The sequence below is a fragment of the Lynx rufus genome, unplaced genomic scaffold (genome assembly GCF_022079265.1).
Source record: "Lynx rufus isolate CCGP_SWC_20201006 ecotype Redwood Valley unplaced genomic scaffold, mLynRuf1.p SCAF_9, whole genome shotgun sequence".
Lineage (NCBI taxonomy): Eukaryota > Metazoa > Chordata > Mammalia > Carnivora > Felidae > Lynx > Lynx rufus.
Genome location: NW_025814897.1, coordinates 12,181,212 through 12,196,476, shown reverse-complemented (window position 1 = coordinate 12,196,476; position 15,265 = coordinate 12,181,212). Strand labels below are relative to the sequence as shown.

General features: G+C 49.6%; 1 protein-coding gene across 2 annotated transcripts in view; it reads right to left on the bottom strand.

The window, feature by feature from the left end:
• Positions 1-15,265, bottom strand: part of ZBTB16 (zinc finger and BTB domain containing 16) — a 192,005-nt gene that overhangs the window by 52,031 nt on the left and 124,709 nt on the right. For both annotated transcript variants that reach the window (XM_047070986.1, XM_047070987.1), the window contains exon 4: positions 11,138-11,224. In XM_047070986.1, coding sequence (XP_046926942.1) covers positions 11,138-11,224 — 87 coding nt within the window. The remainder of the gene's footprint in view (positions 1-11,137; positions 11,225-15,265) is intronic.

The window sequence follows — 15,265 nt, the reverse complement described above, 5'->3', positions numbered from 1 at the left end:
CATGTAGTATTTTACTCAGTCCTTACAACAACCATGTATTACTTACTCATAGCTTACAAACGTAAAAACTAAGGTTGAGAAAAATGGCTATCAAGGGCAATGTCTTAGGCTGTGCTTGGAACCACAGGATCCCCCAAACAGCAATTTTTCTTGCCCAATTCACACACCCAATATTTGAGAGAGGAAGAGAAACAAACCAATGTGTCCCATGTCACAAAGCAAGTCTGTGACAGAGTCAGGACAGGAACTCAGTTCCCATCCTGTAACTCATCGTCACTTCCATATAGTACGCTACTACCCTCAACACGACAATGACCGTCACCATCATTCTGTGACAGTGGGAGGCAGGTGAAGGCAGGGACCCTATGAGTCCCACTGGCTGCTGTATCCCTGTGCCAGGGGCCAGCATAAAGGTCTGGCACAAAGCACACACTCAAGATGTGTATCTACTGAATGCATGAGCTTCAACCTTTTCCAACCCAGATCTGCCCTGGGTGAACTTTCCTCCCCAACCTTGAGACAACCAAATACCACCAACCCCCTTCAAGTACTGTTCACGGATGGACAGAGTGTGGAGGATTCCGAGGGCGGTGAAATTATTCCGTACGATGCAACCCTGGTAGGTTCACGTTGCCATACGTTTGTCCAAACCCATGGGTCACGCAACAGCTAGAATGAACTCTGATGTAAACTGTAGGCCTTGGGTGCTCACAGCATGTCAGTGTAAGAGTCACGGGTTCTAACAAAGGTCCCTCTCTGGCAGGGAACGCTGATAATGGGGGAGGCTGTACATATGTGGGGGCAGAAGGCATATGGGAACTCTCGGTACTTTCCACTGAGTTTTGCTGGAAACCTAAAATTGCTCTAAAATATAAAGTTTATTAGGGCGCCTGGGTGGCTCAGTTTGTGTCCGACTCTTGGCTTCAGCCGAGATCATGACCTCATAGTTCGTGGGTTCAAGACCCATGTCGGTCTCTGTGCTGACAGCGTGGAGCCAGCTTGGGATTCTGTCTCCTTCTTTCTCTGTCCCTCCCCTGCTTGCTCTTTCTGTCTCTCTCAAAATAAATAAACCTTAATATATATATTCATCTTTAATATATTATGAAAAATATACTTCTAAAATTAATAAATAAAAAATATAACTTATATTTATTAATTTTCTTATAAAGCATCGGGGCCCCGCCAGAAAGTGGCCAGAGGGGCCCAAGAACCACTAGGGTGAAGGATGGCTTATCTGGACCAGCAGGCGACAGCTGAGTTCTCCTTCCCTATACTCCACAGCAAGAAACTCCAACAAAGCCGAGAGCCCTGTGCTTGGAAAATAAAACTATATTAGGCATCAAACATGCCTTTATAGTAACAGCATGAAATGAGGTCAAGAGTAAGTCTATGCTGGTGCACCGACTGTACAAACAGCAGCATATGACTCTCCCTCTCAAAGTGCCTGTGACGTTCCGTGGCCGTTCCCGAGCCTGGGCTTTCTCATGTTCAATTCCTTGGCACACCACGTGAAATGCTATACAGATCACCCCTGATATTTATAAAAGTCAAATGCTATGATGCTTTCAATGGGGAGGTCGGGCCAACTTGCATGGAATCCACGTGTTCCTCCGATGACCTCCTGCCCCGTCCTTCCCCGTTGCCCTCCAGCTCAGGCAGGGGTTTGAGGCTCACTCTGCCTTTTTGTGCACGTAAAGTTTTAGGTAGATGAAGGTGTTTGCCCTCATGGGGCCCTTCTCCCGCCGCCCCCTCCCCCACCAAGGCCGGCACCTGGCGTGCCGGCTGCCCTTAGGAGGAGGAGCCAGATCCGTTGCTGGTTTTCCGACTGCTGTGGGACAGGAGCCAGCATCCCTGACGCGGCTCCTCAGTGCCCAGCGCTGCCCCGGTGCCAGATCTGGGGCAGGAGAGGGGCAAGGCGGGCAGCCATCCTGAGGGACGGAATGTGGCTGCTCGCCCTTTTAAATCCTCTGCCCCGCCTGCTACCCCGGCCGTCCCCTGCATGCTCACTCACTGCAGAATGTCCTCCAGATAAGGACTTCATTTTCTGCTCTGAAGTTCAGAGCCAGACACTGTCCCTGTACCTTTTTCCAAGCACCATTAACATATGAGGAATCAGAAAGGGGCCAGTGTAAGCAGGTAGCTTACAACACGGAGGTGGGGGTGCAGCTCGAAGGGGAGCAGACGGTCCTTCGAAGGGGAGCGGACGGTCACCCAGCTGGAGTGTGCGTGCGTGTGTCCTCACTGCCTCCTCCCTCCAGAGCTACCGCAAGATGCCTCCTAACTCCTTCACAATGACAAGGACGGGACTCTGGGGCAGGGCTCTCTCTCCAGCACCTGCTCTCTCTACTTTCAGGGGACAGCAGATCCCTTGGCATGGCTGCTCTCGGCTACCAGGTAGGTTAGCGGTTTCTAGACCGCAGGACCCTCTTGCAGCCAATGCCAAGACAATGAGAACCAGCATGTCAACATTTGCATCTGCCCCAGTGGCTTCCTCAGTGACCCAGGAATGTGGAAACGGAGCAACTTTTTCTAGGCCAGCAAAAGAAAGCGCTTATTTTGTAGTCAGAGTAAAGAGAAGTTTGGCGTGGAAGAACTCGTGGGTTCTAATTCTAGGTGGGCTTCTTCGTTCGTAACTGACCCTCTTTTACAAATATGGGCTTCTGAACCCTGATTTCATAGGCTGCTGAACAGGCAGAGTTGACCGCTGGTCTGTACATGAGGTTCGATGTCCAGTCCCGTTGGGAGAGGGAAAGACAGCCCTGAAACATGGGCTTCAAGGTGCAGAAGCCCAGGCCCACATTCTAGCTGCACCCTGGACTGGTCTTCCTTAATCTTTCTGGGTCTAAGTTTTCTCTAGCGAAGAATAGGTAAGAAAAAAGCGTAGGTATTGGGACTGCTGTGAACACTTAATAAAAGTAGAACTCCAAAATATCCAATAGAGTAGAGCTATTGTATTATCTGCACACAAAGCAAATGGATTTTATTGGTTCATGTACTTCACGACACTGTAATCTTCAGGGAAAACAGGGACCAAGTTTTGTTCACCATCAGGCATTGGGTCCATAAAGCCGCCTGCACATAGTAGGCACTTTACAACTTAAGGAATAAGTCAATGAAGGAATGATGAGACCAACCAGCTTCATAGTCTCCTCTGGTTTGCAGCAAACTCAAGTCACTAACCAAGCAGACCTGGTGGGGCACGTTGGGGGCTGATGAGAGAGCTGCATGTGTTTGGGGCAAGTGTAGAGGTCTAGTTCAACCCAATGTCCTGGGCCTCCAAGGCATCCCTTAAACTTCCTAGCCCCAGAATTCCCAATCTTGGCAATGACTTTAGCCATCTTGTGTCTGTCTCGTTTCCTCACCAAGGAACTGGGAGGGCCTAAGGTGGGATGACACAGAAAGTCTTACTTGAAGAAGGCAAGGATCCGGAATTCCCAGGCTCGTGATGGTAACAGACATAGGCCAGGAGACTAGCAGGAGACTCAAGGTTCTTGAGCCTTCAAGGGTACCAACCAAGGAGGCCTCCTCCAAAACGTGGCAGGGCATGCTCCTGGTGCTCCTGGAGGGTCAAGTATCTGCTTGGTGCTATCCCCAGCTCGGCACTTGTCTGGCCTAGACTTCGGTGTCATCTGTTTAGATACTGGTAAGCAGCGGTTCCCCTGGGCAGCTTTGAGCATTCACCCGGTACCACGGCCGTAACTAAGGCCTACCAAATCTGCTCTGTGGGACTGTTCTTCATAGAGAACTCCATTCTGCCCTCGCCTCTCCCAACTGCTCTTAGTTCCAGTGGCTGTTGGCTCTCTGGGTACACTGGAAGTGTCCTCCTGGCCAGAAGACAAGCCTGCACGAGCCCGGAAGATCCCACCTCCACCCCGGGAAGGCAGCTATATGCTGCTGCTATTCCTCCACCGCCACTGCCACCAACACGGCCCCTCCCTTCTCACCCACCCAGTGTGGGGAACAGGTGCCCTCCGAGGCCTCTGATGAAGATCCTGATGATGCGGTGACCGTAACCAGTACCACCGTTTCCTGAGACCGTCTCTATGCAAGGCCTGTGCTGAGTGCTTTGCACGGATTATCAAATCCCCACCATACCCTGTATATGACAGACACCATCACTGCCCTTGTGTTATGAAGGAAGAAACTGAAGCTTACAGAAGTTAAGCAACTTGTCCAAGATCATAAAACTGGGCCGTGATGGACGGCGCGAGGATTGGAATCTAGACACCAGATCCCAAGTTCTGGGGGACACTGTGCATAGAATACTCTGAACTTCAGACTCTTGGCTTCAGGCCCTAAAGGGGCACCTTCTTCCCTAAAGTCTGTAAGACAAACCCAAGTCACGCTATCAGCGCCCAAACTTGCCTCATGAGTAAAAGTCCTCGAAGAGGTCATCCTTTCCACTTCCCCAAGCAGCCATGGACATCCAGTCCACCTTTCCTGTTCCTTGGGTTCTCACAGTCTCTCTGGCCTGACCTCCACAGATAGGCCCTGGCCCCGTCTTGCTCAGGGCATAGCCAGGCGGCTGCCCTGAGTTCCCTGCATACGAATGAAAAGGCTGAAAGTTCCTATAGGTCACCCCCAAGGCCTTTCACTGAGACCACTTCCTTCCCACGCAGGGCATGCTCCGACCATCTCAACCCCCTCGCCTTCAGCTCAGCAGCCAAGGTACCTCCCCTGCCCTCTAATTAATGCTACCCGATCCCGTCTGTTGCCCCCAGGCCTGTTCAGGTCCCAAATGGGGATGTACAGTGGCTTGAACAACATTATGATTTGTAAAACCCACTCCTAATTAGTTTGACTTTGAATAAAGAGGGTAATTATTTTTAAATTTATTAACTGCTGCCTGGCCGGAGAAGTTTCCAGATCAAATGACACGGAGAAGCTATTTCTGTTCAGTGATGCAGCAATTTATATTACTGATCGGTCATTAAAACCTCTGGCACAAAACCACTTGTGTTTCCTGAGCCAAGATAGTGTCCGTGTGTCAAATTTCAAACCCAGAGTATAAATTAAGCCATTAATGGTATTTATCAGTTTATCTGGACTTAAAGAACTCCTTACTAATTTAAGACATTCCCGATATAGAAGCTATGCGGTGCGCTGGGTGCACACGGACGTGTGTACATGCATGTGTGTGTGCGTGTTTCCTCACTTTTTATTTTACCGAACAGTTAAAAAAAAAAAATCTGACGTGTAAATGAAGAACAGGCATCTCGGGGAGGCGCGTAGCTGTTAATTCCTCGCCGTTCTGCAACCCAAACATTTTGGAAGCAGCAGTGTTTTGCAATATGTATTTGTCATAATATAAAAGGTGTAAAGTGATCTCTGTTTATCTCCTCAAAGTCTTCGCTGTACCAAAACAGAAAACCAAAGTCTGACAACAAAGCCCGAGCCCAGCCCAACCGTAAGCAGGCCTCCCAGAGCACCAGCTTGAGCCCACCAAGATGTCAGGGCAAGGGATGTAGGAGAAGTCACACACACCCAGGAGAGAAGCCAGGGTAAGTGGGGTCAAAAGGGTGGAATGGGAAAATGCCATTCATTTGGCTAAAATGGAATGAAAACTACTTTCTACAAAATTCATTTTTCAGATTCAAGCCCCCACCCCACCAAGACACCATCATCACCCATCTGATGCATTACTACAGGTTAGCTGTCAGTCCCCAACATGGCGGCCCTGGGCATGGCACTCCTAGAAGCGATTCGTTTCAGGGAAGTTCTATCCCATCCCAGGAGGGAGAGAGGGGGAATCAGGGTGTTGAGGATTCTTAGCTAAATGGGTCACAGGGATCCAAAAGAGCTCTGCCCAACAGGGCCCTGAGCAAAATGATCTCTGAACAGGCACTCCCTAACTGTGCAGCCACCCACTCGTGGACAACAGTTAAGTCACTGTGGAGGCAGCTGGGGGGCAGTAGAAAGAGCAGTGGAGTTGGAGTTGGGTCAAGTGCCAGCTCTCCACTTCCTAGCAGGTGGCTTCTAGGCCTCCACTTTCTCATCTATCAACTGGGTATGAGACAGAAACGGATTTTATCAACTAAGGTATCAGAAGCACAAAGCAGCAATGCCATGGTTTTCCTTCTCCCCAGGGTCTCCGCGGCTCCTCTCCCTCTTCAGAACTCTCTCTGCTCTCCTGGTGGCTCTCCAATGGCACCTGGCACCGCAGTCAGCTGCTCTCAATCCAGCAACTTCAGTGTTACTGTCAGTGTTCCTTATACTTAGGCCTCTCTCTACCTCGTGGGCCCCCTTTCTTACAAGAGAAACGGAAGACAGATTTCAAGCTGTGTTCCTTCAGGGATTCTGAGGGGAGGCCAGGGAGCTACCTGGGTTCCGCAGGCAACACAACTATAAATGAGCTCCGCCAGGTGTCAGAAGAGTCACCTCCTTGCCAAAGGATAAGGCAGCCCAGCCCGCCAGCCTACACCAGCAAGCGTCCCAGTGCTCCCAGCCAACCCGGGGAGCTGGCCCACAGCTCACGCCCAGGTGGGGAGGGAGCCTTTCCGGAAGCACCCACCTTCATCTGTCATCCCTCATTTGGATTCATTTTCCCATTTCTCAACCCCTTTCAAGAGCTCCACTGACTCAACCTGCAGAAAAAGTGCAAGTGAGGCTGGATGGGCCGGACCCGCCTCTTCCATAGGAAGGATCACACTATTTTCCTTTTTCGGGGGAGGTGACCTCTAGGGAAGAAAGGATGAGGAACAAGTCAAGGTCAACCACCTCCCAGAGAGCAGAGTCAGAGCCCCGTCCCAGGCTTCATACTCAAACTCCAGGCTCTTTCCAACCACTGAAACAAATAGCCTTTTCTGGAAGGTGTTGGCCACTTTCAAACCCTCACTCAATTTAATAAATCCTAGAAAAGCATTGGACCTAAGACGGCTCCCAACTTTCAAAGCCGCATCAACCCAGATTCTAAAAAAATAGGTTGAAATGGCATTCACGCCACTGAATTGTATGCTTAAGAATGATTATTAAATGGCAAATTCTATGTGATAGATATTTTGCCATGATTCTAAAAATGGTGTAATATACCAAAAATCATTAAACTGTATACTTTTAACAGGTGAGCTGTATGGTATGTGAATTATATCTCCATAAAATGGGTTGAAAAAAAAAATAGAAATCATGTCTGTAATGATCACTGCTGTATCGGCAGTGGGTGCCAGGCACACACGAGGTGCTCAGTAAGTGCATGAGGCCTGTTTGCAAATAACCTCCCCCATCTGCTCACCCCTCAGGGACTCAGCCACCTCCTCTGATCCCAGCTAAGAGGTGGCTTGCTCCCTGCTGCTGATTTAATCTGTGTGGACAGATTAAGCTGTTTGGGAAAGCTGGCTCACCACTCAGTCTCCACAGGCCCCAGATCAGAATTCTCAGAGCGAGATTCTCCACTTCATGTGGTCCAGCATTAAGAAGCTGGCTGGGACCTGGGGACACCTGGGTCTTCCCCTGGCTTTCAAGATAACCAGGTCTGGAACCCTGGTCAAAGTCACCTGGCCAAGTCACCTTCTCCATAACCAAGCCAGGGAGATGTTCACCTAGAAAGCACTCTTCTAGTCGTCACGGGCCAGGGCAGAACAGACCGAGACCGTGTTTTCCACTCAGGAAAGGCAGATTTTGTGAGATCACAGGACGAGGAAATATTGCTGAAAGTAATGGTACCAGCAGCAGACCAGGAAAGACTTCTTTCTTCCATGCTAGTCCCCTGCGGGAGACTGGCAGTCAGTCTCCCGAGATGACTGCCATACAACACTCAGTATGTGTTTGTCACCACCCCTAGAGAAGGGGAGTCGAGTCTCCCACCCCTTCAGTCTGGGGCTGCTTTGGCCAATAAAACATGGCAGAAGCGATGCCAGACGTCTCTAGCCCGGCTTTTAACAGAGCTGACAGCTTATGTTTCCAGACTCCTGAGGCCCTGAGCTGTCATGTGAGAAGTCCAGGCCACTCTGCCGTAGAGGAAGGCCACATGGCAGAGCACTGAGAGTCATAGACGTGAGCGAGGAAGCCATCCCGGACGTCCAGCCCCGTCGAGCCCTCAGATGACCCCAGACCCAGACAGCGCCTGATTGCAATCTCGTGAGAGACCCCAAGTGAAAACCACCCAGCTGAGCCCAGTCAACTCACAGAACCGTCAGAGACCATAACACTTTGTTGCTTTAATCTAGTGTTGGAGTAGCTCACTACAGCAACTACCGTGGTCAACTCCCAACACAGGAGCCAGAGTGCACTTTTAAACACATAAATCGAGTCATGCCACTCTCCCACTCAAAACCCTCCAAGGGACCATTATTTCCTTTTTCCTACAAATGTCTATGCACATGCATTTGTGTGTGGTGCCTGTAGGGTGCCATGATTTACTGAGGTATCATTTATATATTTCATATAACGCATAATTCACGCATTTCAACTATACCGTTCGGGGAGCCCTCTGGCTCAGTCGGTAGAGCAACTCTTGAGCTCGGGGTTGTAAGTTCAAGCTCCGCGTTGGGTACAGAAATTACTTAAAAATAAAAATCTTCAAATAAATATAAAAATAAACTGTGCATTTCGATACTTTTTAATACATTACGAATTGTGCCACCACCATCACCATCAATTTTAGAACAATGACATCACTCCAAAAGGAAACCCCATACCCATTAGCAGTCATTCCCCAGGTCTCCTCAACTCACCCAGCCTCTGGCACCTGCTAATTTATTTTCTGCCTATAGATTTGCCCATTCTAGCTGTTTCCTATCAATGAAACCACACACACGCAGCCTTCTGTGACTGGCTCCTGTCACTGAGCATCACGTTTGTGAGGTTCATCTACGTCGCAGAGTGTGATCAGTACCCCATCCCTTTTTAGAGCCGAATAATACTCCATTCTGCACATAAACGACATTTTGTCTATCCATCCATCCGCGGACACTGGGTTATCTCTACCTTTTGGCTATTACGAAGGATGCATCTATAAAGTCACGTGCAAGTTTTTGTGAGGACATAGGTTTTCAGGTGTCTTGATAGACACCTCGGAGTAGAACTGCTACATAAATGGTAACTCTGTATTTAACCTTTGCAGGAAGTGCCAGACTGCTGTCCAGTGCGGCTGCATCATTTCACCTGCTGACCAGTACTGTATAAGGGTTCTGATTTCGCCACATCCTCGCCAACACTTCCTACTGCCTACATTTTGTACCGCAGCCACATCCTGCTAAGTATAAAAAACTACTTCGTTGTCACTTCGATTTGTATTTCCCTTACAATGGCCTAATGGCACCGAGCATCTTTTCATGCGCTCATGGACTGTTTGTCTGTTTTTGGAGAAATGTCCATGCTGATCTTCTGCCCATTATCTGTATTTTTATTATTGAGTTGTAAGTGGACTTTATATTTTCTAACTGTAAGTCCCTCATGAGGTATGTGATTTGCAAACGTTTTATCTCCCTCCAGTGGACTTTTAGCATGTGCAGAATAAAATCTAAATTCCTTACTAGGGTTGAGAGACCCACCTGATTTATGACCTCCTGTGCCAACCCTCTCTGCACCTCACCCCCTGCCACCTCTCCCCTGCCCCCTGCTCCTCATGCTGGTCCTCGAGCTGGTCAGGTTTGGCCCAGCCTCAGGGCTTCGGCAAGCACCTGTTCCCTCTGAGTGGCTCACTCCCTCACATCAGGACTCTGCTCAGATGTCACCTTCTCAGAGAAGACAAGCTATTTAATATAAAATACGACTTTTCTCCCTATCACACTCTTTCCCCTTATCCTGCTTTATTTTCTTACTAACACTTACTATCATCTGACATTATATTATACACTTATTTGCCTAAACTGTCTCCCTATTAGAATCTCAGTGCCACGAGGGGACAGGAATGCTATCTGTCTTGGATGTCACTATACCTTAAATGCAACAAGCATGCCAGGCACCTGGTGGGAAATCAATAAATATTTACTACATTTTAAATACATTTATTTACCCCTATTTAATAAATGCTTACTATGAGCCAAACACTCTGCAAAGCACTTCAAATAAAGTATTTTACTTCATCCCCACGACAATACTCTGCTGTGGAGGTAGGTACTATCATGACTCCACTTTTTTAACAGATGAGATGACCACAGTAAGAGAGTTTAAATAATGGACTCATCAGGGCACCTGGCTGGCTCCGTTGGTTGAGCGTCTGACTTCAGGCTCAGGTCATGATCTCGCAGTTTGTGAGTTCGAGCCTCATAGTGGGGTCTGTGCTAACAGCATGGAGCCTGGAGCCTGCTTCAAGTTCTGTGTCTCCCTCTCTCTCTGCCCCTGCCCTGCTCATGCACAGTCTGTCTCTCCCTCTCTCTCTGTGCAAAATAAACATGCGTGAAAAAAAAACCTCAAATAACAGACCCATGATCTCACAGACAGGAAGGCCAGAGCCAAGGAGAAACCCAGGCTGTCCAAGCTGCAACACTCCTGGCCCCACTATTAACTTGGGCAAGTCACTGACCCTCCTTTGAGCCGCAGGGTCCTCATCCATGACACGGGAGTAGCCTCCTGCTTTACAGAGTTACTGAAAGATGGGCCAGGTGAGGTCAAGTACAGCACTGAGCTACAGCAAAGAAGACGGAGTACGGCGGTGGTGAGGGGCACTGATGCCATGCAATCAGTGCTCTGACAACAAATACAGTGACATCGTCGGCTAAATGGTTCGGACGCGTCATATGTACACACTGCTCTCTTTTAGACAATGACTCGACTCACAGATGGCAGACCAGCCCCCTGTGGCCACTGAGGGTTTCAGAGGTATACAGATGGAGTGCGAGAGGTTTCCCGAACATTCACCAAGGGAAGGGGATGCTAGGTAACATCACGGACCTTCTAAGACTTCAACAAGAATGTGCTAGAGGGCTCTGTGAAGACGGGACGTCAGTGGCCCGTGAGACACAGAGACGGTGGGCCTCATCCAGGGCTGCTCTTCTTACAGGGCAAGGTCACACTTGGACATTCCTGCCAACCGGCCCCACACACGGGAGTAGCTGACTGTGGCACAAGCCATCCCCACCCACAGCTCCCCAGGACAGGAATGGAGGTCACATTTGCTGAAAGAGGGTGTCGCCAAGTCCCTTGGTATCCGTGTGCTGGCACAGTGGAGGAGCTGCAGGATGGGAGGCTGTCAACTCACCAGTATGGGTCTGCCTGTGGGTCTCCAGGGCATCCTCCTTCGAAAACTGGGCTCCGCACTGGTCACAGACAAAGGCTTTGGCACCCGCTGGAAGAAAGGGGAGACGTTACCATGAGAGCGATATTCCATTTGTGGGGAAGGGGTCCTGGGCCAGAATCGTGCAGAAAGACCCTAGGGAAGGTGGCTGGACACCTGTGGAGACCAAGGCAGGGACAGTCCTCGGCCCTGGCAGCCAGCCCAGCCCCTCCTCCAGGTTGTGACCAAACCCCCAACTGAGCTCCAGATGTCGCCATCCAGGGGTCTCCCAGAGAGAAGAGGGAACAAAATCAGAATAACCAACACAAGCAGAGATGGGGTCCAGATGACATGCCCCACGAAGCAGGCAGATTCTGGCGGGGGCTGACTCCAAGTGAGGAACAGAGAGGGCTAAAGAATACAAGGGGGGGCGCCTGGGTGGCTTAGTCAGTTAAGCGTCTGACTCTTGATTTCGGCTCAGATCATGATCTCATAGTTTGTGAGTTCGAGCCCCGCGTGGGGCGCTGAGCTAAACAGGACAGACCCTGCTTGACATTCTCTCTCTCTCTCTCTCTCTCTCTCTGCCCCTCCCCCATCTCAGAAATAAACAAACATTAAAAAAAAAAAGAATACGAGGGGAAATGGGCCCCCTTGCTTAGGTTACACCTTATGGGAAGGTAGGAAATGCTGACGTACCTCTACTTGGATAGCCCCTAACTCAGTATGTCCCAAACTAGACTGTCTGTCCCAACCACCCCCTGCACCTGACCACCCAAAAATCCCTGAACGACTCCCCTGTGTCTTCAGGATAAAATCTAACCTCCTCACCAAGACACACAAAGCACTTCCTGATTCGCTCATCTTCCCTGCTTCATCTCTCTCCCCCTCCCTCACTCTCGCTCCCTGGTCTCCGGTCCACTCGGCCAGTCTGGTTCCTGGAGGAGCCAGGCTCTCCCTCACTGACAGGCCTCACCCATCCTCCCGCTCCTCCTGTGTCTGACCTTCTGGTCGCTCACTCCCACCCCAGTTTAGCACCAAGTATATGCACCAGCGTCCATAACCTCTTCCCCTGCGTCCTGATGACGTAGCCCCTCCTTACGCTCCGGCAGCACCCTGTATGTTCCAGATCGACGGCTCACCATGCGCTCTTCTAAATGCCTGTGGACCCATCCCTGTCTCCTGCCACACTCTAAGCTTCCCAAGGGAGGGACTGTGTCACTCCACACACAGCCGTATCTTCCTGACACCCAGGGGGGGACCCTATTACTGGACATATTTGTGGAATAAACAAAATCAATTCAGTGCGATTCAAATTGATCAACTTCTGTAGAACTATTATTTTTATGAGGCTCAGAGAGACAAGGCCACAGGATCAAGACAAACAGGATTTTTTCCCGGTCGCTCACCGTCTTCAAGGCTCTAATACGTTATTCAGCCACAGGGCACCCACACAAGCCTAGGCAGCTTTCATTCAAAGTATCTTCGAGGGGCGCCTGGGTGGCTCGGTCAGTTAAGCGTCTGACTTCGGCTCAGGCCGTGACCTCGCGGTTCATGAGTGCGAGCTCCGTGTCGAGCTCTGTGCTGACAGCTCAGAGCCTAGAGCCTGCTTGGGATTCTGTATCTCCCTCTCTCTCTGCCCCTCCCCTGCTCATGCTCTCCCTCTGTCTCTCAAAAATAAATATTAAAAAGGGGGGGCATGTATCTATCCCCCCTTAAAAAGTACCTTCCAGGTGCATCTCTTCCGATGCGTACTGATTGTCACTGCCCCTACCCAGGCCCTTGCCAGGTGGTGCCCAGAACACTGGCACACTCAAGGATGGCTGCCCCACCACCAGATGTCCTCTGATTCACCCCACAGATACCCGTGCCTTAAAAGGCTACTTGTTTCCTTCATACTCATTGCCCGAGAAGTTCTACAGGGCTCAAAATTTACACTGATTCTGAATTCCTCCACGTCGCTTCGAGGCCCGAGCGGTCAGCCACCCAGCTCCACGGACATCGTCTTCACCGGCCCTGACGGGAGCCGCTCGTCCCTCCCTGAGTTTGAGCACAGCTGGGTCCCAGTTCTGTCTGTTGCTGCCCCGTTCCATTCTCAAGACGGGTTGTGCACGCACAGAGCACACGGGCTCTGCCCTGCCCTCTCCAAGAAGCCCCACACCGTGCTCCTTTCTACGCATCTGAGCACTGCCTTGAGTGTGCCTGTGTGTTACTTTTATATTAGAGTCTTGTAAGAGGCAGAACTTCTTACACATATTCGTAGTAGAAAACTAGTGCTGCTTTCCAACCATCTCAGATTTCCTGAGGCTTTACCATGCAGCAGGCACGATGCATGCTGTATCATCTCCTTTGATCCTGCCGGCTTTTAAAAGTCCAAACTGCTGGAGCACCTGGGTGACTCAGTGGGTCACGCTTCCGACTTTGGCTCGGGTCGTGATCTCACGGTTCGTGAGTTCAAGCCCCGCATCGGACTCTGCACGGATGGTGCAGAGCCTGCTTGGGATTCTCTCTTTCTCCCTCTCTCTCAGCCCTTCCCCTACTCGTGCTCTCCCTATCTCAAAATAAATTAAAAAAAAAAAAAAGATCATACTGTTATTACTCCATTCAGGAGATGAGAAAAGCGAACCTCCAAGAGGTTAAGTAGCTTGACCAGTGTCGCTCAGTGGGCACCAGAAGTGGATTCAAACCCAGGCAGCTTGACTTCAGACCCTCTGCTCTTAATCTCTGTACTCTAGGGCTCCCTCTGAAAAGATGCTTCATGGATAAGAAGGGGAGGTATGGGCTTCCTCCCCCCAACTGAAAACAATAAAATTCCAATACATCCCGTTTATACATCAAAGTTTTACATAAAATTCTAGCTGGAAAAATGGTTCCACTACTTTTTAACAAGTTTTAAAAACCTCCGCCTTAGAGTAATAGCACGTACTATAAGGAACAGTACTAAGAATACAATTTGCACCAGTATAGGCTTAAATTAAACAGCAATAAACAGTTCTTGCCAGTGAAGGGTAGAAGGAAAGGTAGAAGGCAAACCCTGTGAGGACACTGACCTTGTCTACTGATGAGCAAAATTTACCCTCTACTAGGTGCTCAATAAATATGAGTTGACTGGGGCGCCTGGGTGGCGCAGTCGGTTAAGCGTCTGACTTCAGCCAGGTCACGATCTCGCGGTCCGTGAGTTCGAGCCCCGCGTCAGGCTCTGGGCTGATGGCTCAGAGCCTGGAGCCTGTTTCCGATTCTGTGTCTCCCTCTCTCTCTGCCCCTCCCCCGTTCATGCTCTGTCTCTCTCTGTCTCAAAAATAAATAAAACGTTGAAAAAAATTTTTTTAAAAATAAATAAATATGAGTTGACTGAATAGATGAATGATAAAATGCCCTTAGGGAAGATATGGAGTCACTTTTCCTTAACAGCCCACAATACAGGGGCACCCGGGTGGCTCAGTCGGTTAAGCGTCCGGCTTCAGCACAGGTCATGATCTTGCAGTGAGTTCGAGCCCCACACCAGGCTCTGTGCTGACAGCTCCTATCCTGGAGCCTGCTTCAGATTCTGTGTCTTCCTCTCTCTCTGCCCCCTCCCCTGCTCATGCTCTCTCTTTATCTCAAAAATAAATAAAAACATTTAAAAAAAAATTTTTTTTTTTTTAAAAAGAGCTTTCAATACAAATACTGCCATTTGTATTAGGTGTCTCGAGTTGAGTTTTTCCTGGAGACCGGGAGGTCTTGATCACTTCCAGGTATCTCTTCAAGCTGCTGGGTATCCTTGGGCCAAGGACCTGCACGTGGCTTCTAAAGCTTTAAGAAAGAGCTTTCGAAGAAACTCAGTGGAAAGACACTCACAATGTGTGATCACTCAGGTGGCAGCCAGGACCACTTTTCATCCATTTATTCTGGAAATGCAGCCAGGACCTCAAAGAGCACAGTGGACCAGAGGGGGGTAGAGGAAGCCACAGCCTTCTAGAAATGAGGAACTCTCTCCAGTCCTGAATCATTAGCCAGCAATGATTTTCTGTGATTTGTAAAGGATCGGACTGTAACTGCATTTCTTCCTTTGGTTCTAAACAGTTCTCACGACTCCCTAAAGAAGAAAGATGATGGGGAGGCCCAAGGAGGAAAGCA